This window comes from Euprymna scolopes, chromosome 8 (genome assembly GCF_053919585.1).
Source record: "Euprymna scolopes isolate OS-2025 chromosome 8, ASM5391958v1, whole genome shotgun sequence".
Lineage (NCBI taxonomy): Eukaryota > Metazoa > Mollusca > Cephalopoda > Sepiida > Sepiolidae > Euprymna > Euprymna scolopes.
Genome location: NC_136489.1, coordinates 1,512,721 through 1,531,169, shown reverse-complemented (window position 1 = coordinate 1,531,169; position 18,449 = coordinate 1,512,721). Strand labels below are relative to the sequence as shown.

Sequence of the window (18,449 nt, the reverse complement as noted above, 5' to 3'; positions counted from 1 at the left end):
AGGGTCTATCCTTGGACTTTTATTATTCCTAATATTCATAAATGACCTCCCTGATAAAATTGTCTCTGATTTTGGGTATATTTGCTGATGACATCACACTCTATAACAGGCACAAGGAGAAAACAAATGACCACATATCTAAGGAAATGGCAGAAACATTCGAGGAAGACCACCAATTTATAGTGGAATGAGGACAAAAATGGATGGTCACATTCAATGCTGCCAAGACTAGCTTGTTTCCTTCATGCTAAAGATACATTGCCTGAAAGTATTTCTTTCAAACTCCTCAGCTTAACGTTCACAGGGAACATGAATTGGAACAATTACATTGAGAGCATTGCCAAGGCTGCTGCGAAGAAGGTGGACTCTCTCTACCTGCTAGAAAGCTACTTATTCCTGAAAATATCCTGTACCTTTACAAGGCCACCATTCGCCCATGTATTGAGTATTGTTGTCACATTTGGCTAATGCATCTGCTACTAGTCTCTCGTTCCTGGACAGGGTTCAAAAGAGAGTCGCCAACCCGATCCAAGCTTCAACCTCTGTCCCATCGACCAAATGTTGCATCCCTCTGCTTGTTTCACAAGTATTTTAATGGTGAAGACTGACGAACTACAAGCACTTGTACTTCCTCAATGTAAATGCCCCGATAAACCTTACAATCCGCAAAATCCCACCCCTACATAGTAGAGATCCTTAGATGTAAGAAAACCTTCTATTCTAATAGTTTCTTTCCCTGAACTGTTAAACACTGGAACTTTCTTCCAGGTTCCTGCTTTCCCAGCTGTACTGACATGCAGAAGTTCAAGTGTAATGTGAACAGACATCTTGCTACTCATCTTCCTATATAGTATCCCTGCAATTTATGTCCCTAATAGTAGCTCCATATATCAAAGTGGCACTGTGCCTTGTTAGGGGTGAAAATGGAATTAAAAATTTCTAGAAAAGAAACTTTACTCATGGAAGTTTTGATTACTTTGAGGTACACAGAATGAGAAAGGATAATTATTGATATTGGTTGTAGGTAGACGAGTTTTTGTTCTAAATATTTTATAGGAGGGAACTATGGATCGAAGTTCAGTTGAGCACCTATCATACTTAGAAATTTATCTACACATTACCATGAAGCTTTCCAATCTAATAAATATTTTCAAAAGTAATCCCTTTACCTATATATGAGTAAGATATGTCCTCAGATGAAGCCATGCTGCCACATCTGGAGGACGCCCCTTTATTATATTGAAAGAGTTCAAAATTGACTAAAAAATCTAATGGTGCATGATCTTTCGGTTCTTTACGGTTTCTTTCTCACACAAAAGATGTTGCTAGTCTCTTGCTACTCTATCGCTATTGCCATAGAAGGTGCTTGACTGAGATGGCACATTAGTTTTTTTAATGGTGAGATTGGAAATCTTTTCCTTTTTTTTTACTTGGGTGTCACTTCTTATAAAGTCTTGAAGGCCGCTCGAAGATAAGGGTTAATGAATGTAAGGATAACATTGACGGATAAAAAAGCGAGGAATAAGTGAAGTAATCGTTAATGGTGTAAATTGGGTAGAATTTTATTATTTATGAGGATGGCTCAACAAGAACTTGTTTACATTAGATTTTAATCTAATGTAATTAAATCTTCTAGTAGCTCCTACCCAGATGTGACAACAGTGCTCCATCCTTGGATGTAACTGGCTTTAATATAGGTAGAGAATTGCATTAGCAGTAAGATATCTTCTGGAGTGGTAGAAGAATCTCACCATTTTTCCTGTGACCTTAGCAACGGATTTGATGTACTTGTTCCATTTTAGATAAGGAGTAAAAGTCAAACCCAGAAGTTTGTCAAAACATGGAGCCTCCCCAAGACGAGAACCATTCATTTCAATAGATGCCAGATGAGAATCAGAGCATTGATGATGTAAAGATAGAAGCTTGGTTTTAGATGTATTAAAGTGACCAGACACCTCTTTCCCCATTGTACAACATGCTCAAGATCAGAGGAGAGAGAATCAGAGAGAATGTGGTCATTTACAGCCTTTGAAGTGTTGCCATATATGGTGTGTCGTCAGCATAAATGTCTACAAATCATCTTAGGATGTGATTTGGGAGATGCAAATCAGGAAGAGAGTTGGGCCCAGGATGGACCCCTGAGGGACTCCAGCCTCCAGCGTTAATACTATGACCTTCTGATTTCTGCCCATCAATCACTACTCTTATGAACCTATCAGAGAGAAAGGATTTAATAATTGAAAAGACATTTCCAGCTATATCATAGCTAGAGCTCTTGTGAAGTAAACCCTTATGCCATACCCTATCAAAGGCCTTTGATATGTCAAATGCAATTGCCCTAAAAAGGAAGCCAATATCGAGAGATTCACTAATCCTATGAGATATAACCGTAAGCACATCTACTTTAGATCTAGAACGGAAACCATATTGCATATCACTAAGAAGGTTATTTTTGCTGAGGTGATTGATTTAACACAGATTCCAGCAACTTACTCATGATGCACAGGAGACTTATTGGTATCTACTGAAAGGGAGATCACCGATCACCTGAATTCTTAAATAAAGGCCATATGATGAGGTTTTCCAGGGTGTTGAGAAGGAATTCTCCTTTAGACAACGCTTAAACAGCTTTGTAAGTGTGGGAGCTAGTTCTGGTTGAAGCTTTTTCAGCAATATAATAGGAATGCCGTCAAGGCTAATTGCTTTACTGGAATCAAGGTTTTTGATTAGTTTGGCAACAATATGTGATATATACGATGTTTGATAATTATGGAGCATAAAGCAGAATTGTTCATAAACTGAACACTCACAGAAAAAATCTATAAACATAAATATTTACTTCATAAACAAAATAAATTTGAAAACAATTTTAGCTGAGTAAGTTTTTAATTCCATCGGCATTTGTTCAATATGCTATAAAAATTTTTTTTTTTTTTTTTTTATTCAATTTTCACCCCAAACACGGCACAGTGCCACTTTGAAGTAGGGGGCTACTATTAGGGAATTTATTTGCGGGGTCATTATGAAGGGAGAAGAGTAGAAAGATGTTTGTTAACATTACACTTGAACTTCTGCATATCATTGCAGTTGGGAAAGCAGAATCCCGGAAGGGAGTTCCAAAGACCCGCAGTTCTGGGGAAGAAACTATTGGAGTAAAAGGCTTTCTTGCACCTAGGGATCTCCACTGTAAAGGGATGAGACTTAGTAGCTTGTCGAGTTTGTCGGGGGTAGTTACGTCGGGGAGGTACAAGTGTTTGCAGTTCGTCAGAGCATTCACCATTAAAGTATTTGTAGAACAGGCAGAGGGATGCAACATCTCGTCGATGGGACAGAGGTTGAAGCCTAGATGACAGTTCAGGACCTATCAGGTTGGCGACTCTTTTTTGAACCCTGTCCAGGAGCGAGAGACAAGCAGCAGATGCACCAGCCCAGATGTGACAACAGTACTCCATACATGGGCGAATTGTTGCCTTATAGAGGTATAGGATACTGGCAGGCGTAAGTAGTTTTCTAGCACGGTAGAGGGAGCCAACCTTCCTTGCAGCAGCCTTGGCAATGCTCTCAATGTATCTATTCCAGTTCATATTCCCTGTAAACGTTAGGCCGAGGAGTTTAAAAGAAGTACTTTCAGGCAATGTGTTCTTGGCCATTGCTATTGGTGGTAGAGAAGGTTTCTTGTAGTTATTGAAGGAAACAAGCTTAGTCTTAGCAGCATTGAATGAGACCAACCATTTTTGTCCCCATTCCACTACGGATTGGAGGTCATCCTCTAGTGTTTCTGCCATTTTCTTGGATATGTGTTCATTTGTTTTCCCCTCATATCTGTTATAGAGAGTGGTGTCATCGGCAAATATACCCATCTCTGAAACAATATTATCAGGGAGGTCGTTTATGAATATCAGGAACAATAGAGGTCCAAGGATAGACCCCTGAGGCACTCCCGCATTTATGTCATGTTGTTTGGATGTACGTCCGTCGAGGACAACTTTGATTTTTCTATTACTTAAGAAGGATTTAATTACGTTATGAATTCTTCCAGTGATTCCATATGATCTAATTTTCCTTAGAAGACCATCGTGCCATACCCTGTCAAAAGCCTTAGATATATCAAGGGCTACCGCTCTACCCTCCCCTGTTTTATCCAATGAACGGTATATACATTCAGAAACTACAGTTAAGATATCTGCTGTTGAACGGGCTTGCCTGAATCCATATTGTTTGTCAGTCAGGAGTTTAGCAGCTGTTAGGTGCTGGACTAGGACTTGATTAACTAAGGACTCAAATATTTTGGCGAAAAGCGGGAGGAGGCTAATGGGGCGATAATTTAGTGGGTCAGTTCTTTCACCAGAATTCTTGAAGACTGGTACCACAGAGGCGGTTTTCCAGCAGTCGGGAAAACAAGATTCGTTAAGGCATTTATTGTAAAGTTTGGACAGAACTGGAGCAACCTCGGCAGAGCATTTTTTTAATAGCACAGCCGGGATGAGATCTGGTCCACATGCTTTAGAGGTGTCTAGGTTTTTTATAATAGCATGTACCTGAGAAGGGGTGATTTTCAAATCGTCAAGTGTGGCGTCTGTTCGCAGAGGAAAATCAGGGAGTGAGTGGTGTACCGAGTTCAGTGTGGAGTTTGAGGCAAACCGACTGGCAAGCAGATTAGCCTTGTCAGTTGCCGTGCAAGCAACCTCATGGTTGTTTGTTAGTGGGGGAATAATTGACTGTCCATTATTAACTACGCTGTTGTAGATTTTCCAAAAATCCCGGGTTCCTAATTTCTGTGCTTCGATGCGCTTTCTGGTGGTTTCAGAGTAATCTGACTAAGCTGTGTCTATCACTCTCTTACAATTATTTCTAGCTTCTATAAACTTCTGTTTATTTGAGCTGGACTTATGTCGGTTGAATCTGCGGAACGCATGCTGCCTTTGACAAATGGCAGCTGCACAAGCAGAAGTAAACCATTGGGGGGAGTGGGGCTTGCTATAGTATTTCCGTGCGGGAACATGTGCTTCAATAGCAGTTTTGAACCATTCAGTTGTCTCATTTGCACACTGTTCCGCTGGAAGAGTAAAGATATTTTGCCATGGGGCATCTCTGATGAGCTCCCTGATGGCTTCCCAATCAGCCTTTTTGTAATACCTCGTTGTTTTGAGTAGTGGGTCTTCAGTTTTAGGGCGAGAATTTAGGCTGATTTCTATCATTATCACAGCGTGATCAGCATTCCCGAGTGGGCTATGGGCATTTGTTGTACAGTCATTGGGAACCGTTGTCAGGAAGAGATCTAGAAGTGAGGCATGTTGATCGTGCTGGTCTGGGAAACGTGTCGGAAATGTAACCAATTGAGATAGGGAATGAGATATAGAGAAGCTATATGTGGCGCTACCAGCTACGTCTGTGTGATTTGAGAATCCTAGCCAGTTACTGTGGTGGACATTGAAGTCACCAAATACATGTATTTGTGCGCTAGTATCGAGGGAGAGTGCTATATCTATGCTGTCTGAGACTTTGTTTATTAGGGTAGAGTCTTGGTTTGAGGGAGAGCGGTAGAGAAAATACAAGTAGCTAATATTGTGTTGCATATTTAGTCTGAAGCACATAAAGGCCTGGCCCTCTGATTCTAGTTTTATTTCTCTAGTTAGGGGGAGGGTGTTTCGAATATAGACTCCAAGTCCATGCATATGTCTGTCCGAGTCCTTACGGTAGAGTGGGAGATTACCAGGCATGTTAAAGTGGTTAGAGGGAATGGAGGAGTGAAGGTTAGTTTCACTTAATGCTAAGATATCCGGGGTGTTTACAAGGAGAAATGACTCAACATCATCTAAGTTAGTTCTAAGCCCGCGGATATTAGTAAATGCAAGCCTCAAGGGAGGAGGCAGGTTGGTTTTCTTTGAGTTTGGTCCTGGTTTAAACGTAACTTTTGCTTGAGCTGTCATTTCATTTTATTTTATTTAAAAGTTTCAGTTAGGGTGGATGAGTGAGGGGGTGCTGGACAAGTAGTTGTGCAGAATACCAGACATGCAATACAAGTAGACCATCAGCTGTCCTCACCCTCAGGATTGTGGCCTCAGGAAAGCCCACCGGGGATGAGTGCAGGGTCCCTTTCCATGCGCAACATGGCACTACAAACATCCCGATATTTTACAACTGTTGATGGAGCAGCCGCTCTAAGCGCTACCAAAGAGTTAGGGCTCCTGTACTATCAGTCGGAAACAGCAGCCAGGAACTGTCAATCCGGTACCCTCAATCCATTAGGCAAAGCCAGCCCAGTCCAACTGCACCGACATATATGGCACTGAAGCACCCCACTGTGTCCAGTTTAGGGGGATGGGATGTGGCGGCAGTGGGGAAAAGCGGCGTTCATTGCCCTAGTCAGGAAACAAGGTCAACCACTGGGTGATTCAGACGAGTCCCTGTGATAGTACCTCTACGCCTGGCCAATAGGCAAAGAAGGAGTATGAAAGCCGGGCGATAGACAGAGTCTATCTCCTCCTTAAGCAGTTTAGGTTTGCCAACCGGTGATTTGTTTGAGTCACCAGCTCTAGGAAGGTTGTCGTCCAGGACTGAAGAGACCTCCCTCCCCTAGGTTTAGTTTCAGAGTTTTCCTTCTCCTAGACGGATGGCCTGGGAAGACCTACGGGTCCATCAGCTCCGAGGGGGTTCGCCCCGCGCCTGGGTCCTAATCCAGGTATTTCTGCGACCCCGCATGGGTAGTTAATATTTATTGGTTATTTAGGTTAATATCTCCTGGAAAAATCGGGCATTTAGGTTAGCTTCTACAGAAGATTTTCACTCCTCAAGTGTGGTTTAAAAAGGGCATTATTATGCTGTCCATTTTCATTTTTACTGAGAGAGGGTATAGGTAAAAATTCATGCAGTGGAAGCAGCTAAATTTGCTACAGTATTGGATCGAGAGAGACGAGTTAATGTATGGTTAGATATAGTTTTGTAAGTTTAGCAATGTATGGTTAGATATGGTTTAGTAGGTTTAGGAATGTATGGTTAGATATGGTTTAGTAGGCTTAGGATTAGGATAAAGTGTTAGAGTATGATCTACTTTCTATTAGAAATTCTGATTTGGTGCCATAAACCGGACATTTAGTAAGACTGAAAGATTAGATATGCTCAGTATAGAGACAAGAGAATATTTGATATGGAGTACAGTTATACCTGATAGATATAGGTTATTGCATATTCTGTAAGTATAGTTAAAGTATAGATGGATGGATAAGTAGTATTGTATACGAATGCATGGAATTTTAGACAATTTGAGTAAGTTGCCTTTAGACTACAACGAAGGAGAATGACTTCGCCTTTCTCTTAATATCCGGAAGTTTTTATTTCAATGAGTACCGGTTTAGTTTGTGTAATAATTATTGCAATACTATCTCTTAATAAAGAGATATTAATGGTTACTGTTCATTATAGATTACTTTAAGTCAATGTATTGGACTATGGCTAGTAAGTATTTACTTAGAAGCTTGGATTATGGGTTGGGAGTTATAATCAGGAGCATGCCTAGGAAATTTTAGGTGTTAATGGGTATCGATTTACGAGTTTGTTAGGGTCAAGGGCGGAGAGCAAGGACCCATCTAAGTTACGTGAGACGGATTAGGTTTAGTGTCAACTTGCGAAATAGAGCAGTTTTGATTTGTTAGTGATCAGGAGAAAGAGAATGTAAGTAAAAAATAATAAGGTTTGACATGCAAAACAGACAAGGCAGTCATCTTGGAGGTAAAGTATCTATAGGAGGTACTTACTTAGTATACAAGCAGCAGTATTTTGTAGTTTTGAGAGGAATTTAAGGTAAAATAAACAGATATTTTTGTTAGATGTGTTTAAATCTTCTGATAATGGGGAACCTCTACAATGGAGAGGTGGAAATTAGTTGTTCGTCAGATTGGTCAGAGATATTTTCATTTAAGATTTACAAACAAGTTCATCAAAGAACATTCCGTGGAAGTACTTATAAAACAAGGAAGGGAAGCAACTCTGCAGTGATTCGACAGCGGATAGAGTTTAGAAGACAGTATAGAACCTATTAGGTTTAATATTCATTTTGCATTCTGTCCTGTGGCTATTGGTTAATGCACCAGCCAGATATAGTGATACGAGTACACCGTGGATTTATCAGGACAAGAGTTATTTTCTTTAAAAGGAACTGGTTTCTAGCTCAGGGTGATTCTCCTTGGTAAAAATACTTTGACCCGCTCGGCAAGAAAGTGTAGATTCTCATTCGCCAGAGAGATACCATAACACTATGTACGATTTCGTTCTCATATTCTCGTCAGCTGTGCTAAAACCGAATTTTACAAACGAGTAAACTTACCGCGTAAGGCAAAGATTTATGTTGATAGAAAAGGTATTCTCCTTCCAGATAAGTGTTGAAATAACTGCAAAATAAATAAATAAATAAATAATAAAACATATATTTTATAATTATATCTATTATGAAACTGAAATCGTCTTGCATGGGCGGTGAAACTGTCCATGCGGCTTTCCACTTCCAGTTAAGAAATTCTATACATGCGTAAACAAAAACCAATTCACAAAAGCTTAAAAAAACGGTAATTTACAGATTGTGTTCTTTCTTATTTTATTTATTTTTGAATAGATTTATACATTTTTCTACGCTCCTAATATAAGCAAAACGAATATAAATAAATAAAACCGAAAATAATTGAAAAAAAAATTGGTTTGTGTTATAAATAAATAAAAATGTCCCGCTGAAGTTAAAAAAATTTTTTTTTTTTTTCAAATAATAACATACACAAATAATCAATCGGCATTTTACGAATAGTTCTTTTCCGTATTTCATTTTTTTTCTTAGATTTGTATAATTTTTTTTTTTAAGAATTCTAATGTTAACAAAGCGAAGATAATAAAAAATCTGTTTTTAAAAATCATGTTTTTAGCGTCCCAAAATTTTAAAACAATTATTTTGATTGTATTTCCATAACACGTTGGAATTGGTTTCAAACAGAAAAAAAAGAAAAAACAAATATGTTTTTCTAATGTAAAAAAAAAAACAACAAAACAAAAACCTACTTGATCAATTTATATGTTTTTAAATAATATTTGATATTTTTTACGACTTAACCCAGCGTAGTTTACCTCCTAAAAGAAATCAAAATCTACATTTTTGGCTGATACGTTTCAAAAGTCTTTAAAAATAAGATAAAAGGAATTACTAGAATAATAAAAAAATCTAACATTTTAGAGTGGGAATCACTTATATACATTTGAAATGTAAAAATGAGCACCCACTTCCTAGCCATGTAGTAGTAAACGAGACATGTAATAGCATTTTTTCAAGTTGTTGGCGAAGGGAGCAAAAAGAGGGAACGAGGTGGGACGAGGTCAAAAGTTCCACACATTTTAAAAATACATAGAACCAGTCAGTTCACTGCGTTGATCTTTCTTTACTTATTCTTCAAATCGCTTTCTCTTTGGTTTAACTCATAGACTGGACTTTTTCATCAACCAAAAACATGGACATTTTGCTTGCACCACCTTCACTGGATTTTTTTGGACTCAACAACCATGTGAACACCTCTCACGGGAAACCATTTTCCTTTTTACCCCACTCCAGCTGTTTCATTATTCTATATTTCATTTTCACGCTAGTATGATCCTTTTCATATTTAGTTTTGTGAGAAAATAAAAATAAAAATAAAAATAAAAAAAGGAGATTGCTTACTTGGTAGCGCCGGCCTCGAGGGCGGAATTCTAATCTGAGTGGTTGAGAGAACGAGTCTCTTATAGACTTGGAGGAGTAGGGGGAGGCACTATTCTTCTGTTATAAAAGAATTGTGTCTCTGACTAGCGCCAGTTCTGTTAACGAGTTACTGGTGAACGGTTGGCACAAATTAGTTACTCGCTGCTCGCCGTACTACAAAACTTGTTACTCGACCCAGTAGGGGGGGGGGTCGCTTAGGGCATCCTTTGCAACCCCTCGGAGCTTACGCTATCACCGGGTAATCTACTTTACCCTCTAAATAGTTTTTTTTTCCACATCTTGCAAAGGATTTGCTGCTTACTCTTTCGTCGGTTAACTACTGTCATGAACGTCACGAAAGAGCAGCTCCTACGCAGAAGGGAGTCATTGACTCAGAAGATTCAGGGACGACTGAAGATGTGTCGTGATGGAGTTAGGCCATCGGCGTACTCATTCTTAAGGACGGAGATTCGACAATTCATTGTCGAGTTAGAGACTTGTATCACACAGCTGGAGTTAGGCTCCTTTGATGAGAGTACACCTGCCGAGATTGAGGGTGCTTGGCTGCCTCAACTAAAGGATTATTATGAAGACTTGGGCGATTTGGATCAAGCATACCGACAGCCAGAGCCCAGCCCTTACTCAGAATCTGCCTTTGAGTTCTCAAGGGCTTCTGCAACTACCGGGAGAGGTTCTTCCTTCATTGTTAAACCCCCACGTATACAGATCACAGGGCCTACATTTAGCGGACAGGAAATGGAGTCCGACCGCATGAGTTTCAGAAACTTCTTGACTAGGTTTGAGAACTGCGTGATCGGCATGGCCAATGATGCCGAGAGGTTGAACTTCTTGAAGTGTTCACTCTCAGACAGAGCCTTGAGGCTGGTAAATCACCTGAGTTGCACTGACACCAATTACCAGCAAGCCATGGCTATACTGAAGAGGGAGTATCTGGACCTGGATGAAATCATTGACCAAATATTCCAGGATATTCTGGACTATGTACCAAAGAAAGGTGGAGCCCTTTTTGAGCTGGGGGACTTCGTTTCCAGGACGGCATCGCTGTTGGAAGAGCTGGGGAATTCCTTTTCGTGTGACTTTTCTGTGGACGATTCTGGCGGAGCCAGACTGATGGCTAAGATTCTGTTCAGGAAATTTCCTCTCGAACTGAAAGGCGAGATAATAGCGCTAACAAATAGACGGGTGCCACCTTTGTCCTCCATATTGAGACTAACTGGAGAAGCAATAAAGAGATTGCAGATTAAGGGCGGTGTCTCCACTGCATTTACATCAACAGTAAGACAGAATACGTCTCAAAAGTTTGGTAGGGGGAACGCTATTACTCCTTCTTTTCATGTGGATGTGAACAATGCAACTTCAACCGGGTATTCCCGCACGTTGCCACCCATTCTCTCAGTAACATTCTCTTGTGGACCAAAGACAGTGTCAGTGAATTGCCTACTGGACACGGGTGGCGGGCGGACATATCTGGCGGCAGATGTACTGAGAACTTTGTGCCCAATCGAAACCCTTGGTGTCAATTGTCAGCTGAGATTGTCTACTTTTCTAGGTGAGTGTCAGCGTGGGTTCACAGAGGTAGTCCTGGGAGTTGACTTGGGTTCTGGAAGGACAGTGACATCTCCTGTCTTGGTAGCCGATGGTATGGACTTGTCGGTTCGAGTGGCCAACCTGGAATCTCTATTGCGTGTCTTTCAGGATGCAAAATATGCTTTGGCCGGCCAGTTTGAGACCGGAAAGGATTTAATACCGATCAAGGGAATAATTGGGTTAGACCTGATTGAACACCTGGACTCATTAAAGCTGATCCCGTGTTTGAATGGATGGGCCTTTGCAACCCCGCCTGGATTGGTCCCGTTTGGAGCAGTGGACTCTTTTTTCTTGGAAGATAAGCCCCTCTCTGAGGTTACTCGTTTAATTCGGTAATGGAACATACCCCCCAGGTCGATTCATCACATTTATGTTTTGTCCTTGAAACACAATCAACATACCTGGATCCCATGGCGGAGTGCTTTCCTGACAGTATGGTACAAAGAGGACTAGAACAAATGTTTACGTTGGAATCTCTGGGGCTTCCCAGTCAGGAGGACTTTTCTGATTACGATAAAGTTCAGATGAAGCGATTTGAGGAAACGGTAGAGCTTCGGGATGGAAGCTATTATGTGGAGCTCCCCTGGCATCACGATAGATTAGCCAGAGTCCCCTCTAATCATGCAACTTCCTTGCATGTTTTAGACCGGGTAGCAGCAAACTTGACTAAAAGAAAAATATATGATGAATATTTGGAGGTGTTTCGTCAGCAACAGGAGGACGGTATAATTGAAGAGATTTTTGTCTCCCCTCAGGAGTTCGACAAATATGTGTGGATACCACATAGACCAGTTTTCAAGTCGGACCCTACGGCAACTACCAGGATAAGACCAGTGTTCAACTGTAGTTTGAAGACAGGAGATGGATTATCGCTGAACGAAGCAGCATATTCTGGCGTTAACTTAACAGGGGACATCTTAAAGTTGTTGCTGGCCTTTAGAGCCAACAATTATGTGCTACTAGCAGACATTCGCCGAGCCTTCCTAATGATTCGGCTTAAGTTGGAGGCGGATAGGAACCGGTTTTGCTTTTTTCTTAAACAAGGAAATTGTTTGCGCTGCTTCCGCTATACCACCTTGATATTCAGGTTTACTTCCAGCCCATTTGTGTTGGGGTGCATCTTAAAATTGCATGCGGCAAAATACCCTCAAGATGCTTGCCGCAGAATGATGGAGGACCGGTTTTATGTGGATAACCTTGTGGCATCCGTGGCAGACGCGAGTGAGCTTACTACATTGTATTCCCTTGTTAGAGAGCGTTTGCTGGAAGGGGGCTTTATTATCCAGTCATGCAACTCAAACAGTCAGGCGCTCCGCAATAGGATGAAGGAGGATGGTACTCTAAGTATCCATGAAGAGGAGTGGGAGAGAGTACTGGGCTACCGATACTCCCCACATTCGGAGGAGTTGTATGTCGCTCCGGTAAAGTGCAATCCTGACGTGACAACTAAGAGAGGTGTTCTTTCAGAGTCAGCTAAGGTCTTCGATCCGTTGTCCCTATGTCTCCCGGTTACTATCCGCAGTAGAGTGCTAATCAGGTCCATGTGGAAGAATGGTGCAGGTTGGGATGATCCACTCCAGCCAGCGATCTTGAGCGATTGGAGAGAGCTAGCCAGGGACCTTTCAGGGTTGAGTGATTTCCGTTTTTTGCGCAAGGCGCTTATGGCAGGGCTACCTGGAGATATGTACCTGTTTTGCGACGCGTCCAAGGAAGCATATGGGTTTGCCGTGTATATCGTACAAAATGGTCGGTCATCCTTATTATTTGCGAAAGCTAAGGTGGCACCTATGAAGGACAAGACTTTGCCTGTGTTGGAACTAATGGCCGTTTTCCTCGCCTTCAAGTGTCTCCCCACAATCCTGGACAATTGTGAAGGATTTGTTCTCGAGAATTTGTGTATAGCCACGGATGCACAGGTGGTCTTGTCCTGGATTTTATCTCAAAACATGGCTAGCAAAAATGTTTTTGCAAAAAATAGACTTAAAGACATTCTGCAGATGAAAGTGGAGTTGGAGTCTCGCTATGGCTTGAAGACTCTCTTCAGATATGTTGATAGTACACTCAACCCGGCGGATTTGTTAACAAGAGGATTAACATTGAGAAAGTTCCAATCCAAGATGGAATTTTGGTGTTCAGGCCCTTCCTGGCTATGCGAAGGAATATCTCAATGGCCAGGACAGGATATGCCCTGTTTGAGTGAGATATGCCAGCGAATGACCCGCAGTTCAGCAAATTGTTCCTTGATCCATGATCAAGAGTACACTTCGGCCATACCTTTTCAGAGGTTTTCCTCATTCTCTGGTTTACTGACTGTTACTGCCTTGGTGTTTAAGTTCCTAGCCATCCGATTTAATCGACAATGGGACTACAACTCTAAGGCAGCGATCTACCTTATGAGGACAGTGCAACGGCAAGAATTTCCCGTGGAAGTGGAGTACCTAAAGGAGCCGCGTGGTAAACCCATGCCAGTTAGGGTTCGTGCTCTGGATCTTTTTCTGGACCCTGACGGTTTGATTCGATCTCGGGGAAGAATCAACCAATCTTCCCACTTTGGTTATGAAGTTAAAAACCCCATTCTGATAGGGAAACATCATCCTGTTACCAGACTCATCATTTTAGATTGTCATGAAAGGTGTTGCCACCTTGGAACTGGGTCAACTCTAGCGGAGTTGAGGCGAAGCGGTTATTGGGTCCCGCAGGGTCGACAAGCTGTGAATAAGGTACTGGCTGTTTGTGCCAGATGTAAACGTTATAATTCAACGCCAGTGACGCCGAATGCTGCTGCTGCCCTGCCGTCGCACCGTACCGATTTCAGAGTCCCCTATCAACACACTGGGATTGATTTTACTGGCCATCTTTGGGTGAGTGACGGGAAACGAGATACGAAAATGTACTTGCTCCTGTTCACTTGTTTGAATATCAGAGCAATACACATTGAAGTAGTTTCCAACATGAGCGTACCCTCTTTCTTCCAGGCACTGGTTCGATTTACTAACCGATATGGCGTTCCCGAAACCCTTTATAGTGACAACGCGAAAACGTTTATAGGAAGTGGTATTGCCCAGAATGTGCGCCCCTTAAAAAACGACGGGGTAGACCTAGCCTGCTGCCTGCTTGATTGATATCTGGACTGATCGACTACTGCTATATTGTACTAACAGTTGTTTTTTTGATTAAGTATTTTGGTGGTCTGTCATTTTTATGTAACTTTTTCTTTTTCTTTTCTCTCTTCTACCTTTTGTTTTTTTTTCTCGTTTTTGTCGGGAGTGTGTGAGAAAATAAAAATAAAAATAAAAAAAGGAGATTGCTTACTTGGTAGCGCCGGCCTCGAGGGCGGAATTCTAATCTGAGTGGTTGAGAGAACGAGTCTCTTATAGACTTGGAGGAGTAGGGGGAGGCACTATTCTTCTGTTATAAAAGAATTGTGTCTCTGACTAGCGCCAGTTCTGTTAACGAGTTACTGGTGAACGGTTGGCACAAATTAGTTACTCGCTGCTCGCCGTACTACAAAACTTGTTACTCGACCCAGTAGGGGGGGGGGTCGCTTAGGGCATCCTTTGCAACCCCTCGGAGCTTACGCTATCACCGGGTAATCTACTTTACCCTCTAAATAGTTTTTTTTTCCACAGTTTCTTTAAATACTTTACAGGCAACATTTTTTTTTGGCATAGTTTTGTTATTTTATTAACATAAAGATAAGAATTTTGTTTGACGTTTTCTTTTATATGTTTTTATTTATTATTTGATAGTCACACCGATATTTGTCCTTCCCCGTCACGAAATATGAGAAAAATAGAAAGAAGATTATCATAGTTCTTGCATAGCTGGCATTTTTTGTTTTGAATAAACACCCGCCATTACCATAGGTAAGTAAATCGTAGATCTACTGAGCATAAAACGCTTTACAGAAAGTGTGTTTATCTTTCTCGGTCCTGTTGCGTGTGATTGAATATTGTTTGTAAAGTCATAGGTTTTATATATTTATTTTCTTTTTGGTTGTCTGTTTGTTTTGTTTGTTTTGTTTGTAGGTGCGCTATAGAGTAAGGTTGTAACTATGGAAGCTTTATTCAGCTATTACTATGGTACAGTGTCGAACAGACGCTATATATATAGGTACTACACCTTGCTTAAGGGTGGCCAGATATATAATATATATATAATTAAAAAAAATCCGATTGAAAATTTGAATAAATTAAAAAAAAAAAAACAACATTATGAACCTATTAGGTAAACAAAATTTTAATTATCCGACAAGGAATATAAATAAACGAGAAAACTCTTATTTCATGGAATTTCGAAAAATGCAATTCTGCTTATCAGAGGAAAGAGGTTTGCAAAATATACAATTAAATTTGCAGATTAATGCATTGAAAGAAACTACAAATATGAAATTAATCATAGTTGCATGCAAAAAAAAAAAGTTATTAAGCAGTTAGTTACAGTTTACAGGGATGATTAAGAAAGCAAGAAATGAGAAAAAGGGAGAAGAAGGATAATCTAAAAATCCAATGAATGAAAAGGTGAAATCCAGAACAAGATAAACCCAAAATGAGTCCATTGATGATCCATTGGTAATCCATAAGGAACGGGAAAACAGAATTAGAGATGCCCAGGGTAAATTAAAGCTTGCAGAAAAACCCCAGATCATGGAAAAATGAAGTTTCAGTTCCTTTTATATAAAACCGTTTTAAAAAAAGAATACATCTCTCTCTCTGTATATATATATATATATATATATATATATATATATATAAGCACTGGGATATGGAAATACCCAGGTTTGTGTCTGGGAGCACGATTAAACCACTAGGAGTGATGCTCCTACAGCCCTTTTTAAGGCATGAACCTAGTGTTAGAGAATAGATCAAGAGAGAGAGGGAGGTGCGTAAATTATAGTTAGCCACGTTGACCAGAAGTCAAGATCAGCTGAGCGGATTGCCTGTGAGTCACGTGATCAGGTTAGCTGAATCGTGGAGATTTGGTTTAGACTTAGAAGAGGACGGACGGTTTCACCGTTGTCTCCTCCCCTTCACTGGGGGGGGGGGCGCTGACATGTGTAGAAACGAGACCAAATGAACCATACTTTACATCATTCTGCAGATAATTTTCGCGAAAATATATTTTTTATATCAACTTTGTTTCCATTCGTAGCCAAGAGTAACCTACAAAATGATGTTTCCTTACAAACAGAAAATGTTATATATATATATATATAATAATATAAATAATATTTTTGCTTATATATATTATACATATTATATATATTATACATATTATATATATATATTATATATATTATATATATACTATATATATACATAGTATATATATATTATATATATATAGTATATATTTTTTTTACATAAACGTCGCCACTTATCAACGCCGATAGGCCACTCAAGGATAAGGATTAAAGAGTGTAGAGTAGTCAAAAGGACAATATAGTAATCGATAGTAATGGAAGTTCGGTAAATTTGTTAACTTAAATGGAACGGCTCATCAGAAATTTGTTCACGTTGGACTTGAAGACAACCATATTATAGAAAGCTGGAAAGTATGAAAACGGAAGACAATTCCACAGCCGTGCAGTTCTAAGAAAGAAGCTTTGATCATGGAATCTATGTTTAGGTTTAGGTACAGATAAAGAGTGGGGAGAATTATTGATAATGTTTTCAGCTAGTCTAGTGTTTCTTGTGAAAGTTTCGCGAGGGGGGGACCATAGATTGAAGCTCAGTCGAACACTTTCCATGAAAATAACGATAAAGCAGAGACAAACTCGCAACATCTCTTCTGTGAGACAGAGGTTGCAGCGAAGAGAAAAGGACATCTCCCACCAGGCCACGAAGTTTATTTTGAACCCTATCAAGGCAGGACAAGTCTTTTCTAGCAGCTCCTGCCCATATGTGGCAACAGTACTCCATCCGTGGATGTATCTGGCTCTTATATAGATAGAGAATTGCATCAGCAGTGAGATATCTACTGGGTCGATAGAAGGATCAAACCATTTTTCCAGCGGCCTTGGCAAGAGATTTGATGTACGTATTCCATTTAAGATCAGGAGGAAAGGTCAAGCCCAGAAGCCTGTCAAAACTTGAGGCCTCCCCTAGACGAGAGCCATTCATTTTAATTGATGCCAGATGGAGATCAGAACGTTGATGATGTAAAGATAGCCGCTTGGTTTTAGATGCATTAAAAGTAACCAGCCACTCTTTTCCCCATTGTACAACGTGATCAAGATCAGAGGAGAGAGAATCGGAGAGAACTTGGTCGTTTACTGTCTAAGACGTGCTACCATAGATGGTAGTGTCATCAGCAAAAATGTCTATGAATGATGTAAGGATTTGATTTGGAAGATCATTAATGTATATTATATAGTATATATATTATATATACAATATATATATTATATATAATATATATATTATATATCTAGTATATATATATTATATATAATATATATATACTATATTATATATATAATATATATTCTATATATTCTATATATCTAATATATATATATATCATATATATCTAATATATATATATATCATATATACCCAATATATATATATCATATATACCCAATATATATATATATCATATATACCCAATATATATATATATCATATATACCCAAATATATATATATATATATACTATATTATATATATAATATATATTATATATATACTATATATCTAATATATATATTATATATATCTAATATATATATTATATATATCTTATATATATACTATATATCTAATACATATATTATATATCTAATATCTATCTAATATATATATTATATAATATATATATATATTATATATATTATTTATATATTGTATATATCTAATATATATATAATATATATATATTATACATATATATTATATATATATATATTAAATATAGTTATGTATATATATCTAGATATATTATAAATATGTTATATATATTATATATATATTATATGTATATTATATATGTATTATATATTATATATATATAATATATGTATTATATATATATTATATGTATATTATATATTATATATGTATTATATATTATATATATAATATATGTATTATATATATTATATATATATTATATATACATATATTAT

At 39.0% G+C, this 18,449-nt stretch overlaps 1 protein-coding gene across 1 annotated transcript in view; it reads right to left on the bottom strand.

Annotated features, from left to right (window-relative positions):
• LOC145284083 (uncharacterized) overlaps positions 1-18,449 on the bottom strand; it is a 361,761-nt gene that overhangs the window by 244,569 nt on the left and 98,743 nt on the right. The window contains exon 9 of the mRNA XM_080133150.1: positions 8,324-8,387. Within this exon, the coding sequence (XP_079989276.1) occupies positions 8,324-8,387 (64 nt within the window). The remainder of the gene's footprint in view (positions 1-8,323; positions 8,388-18,449) is intronic.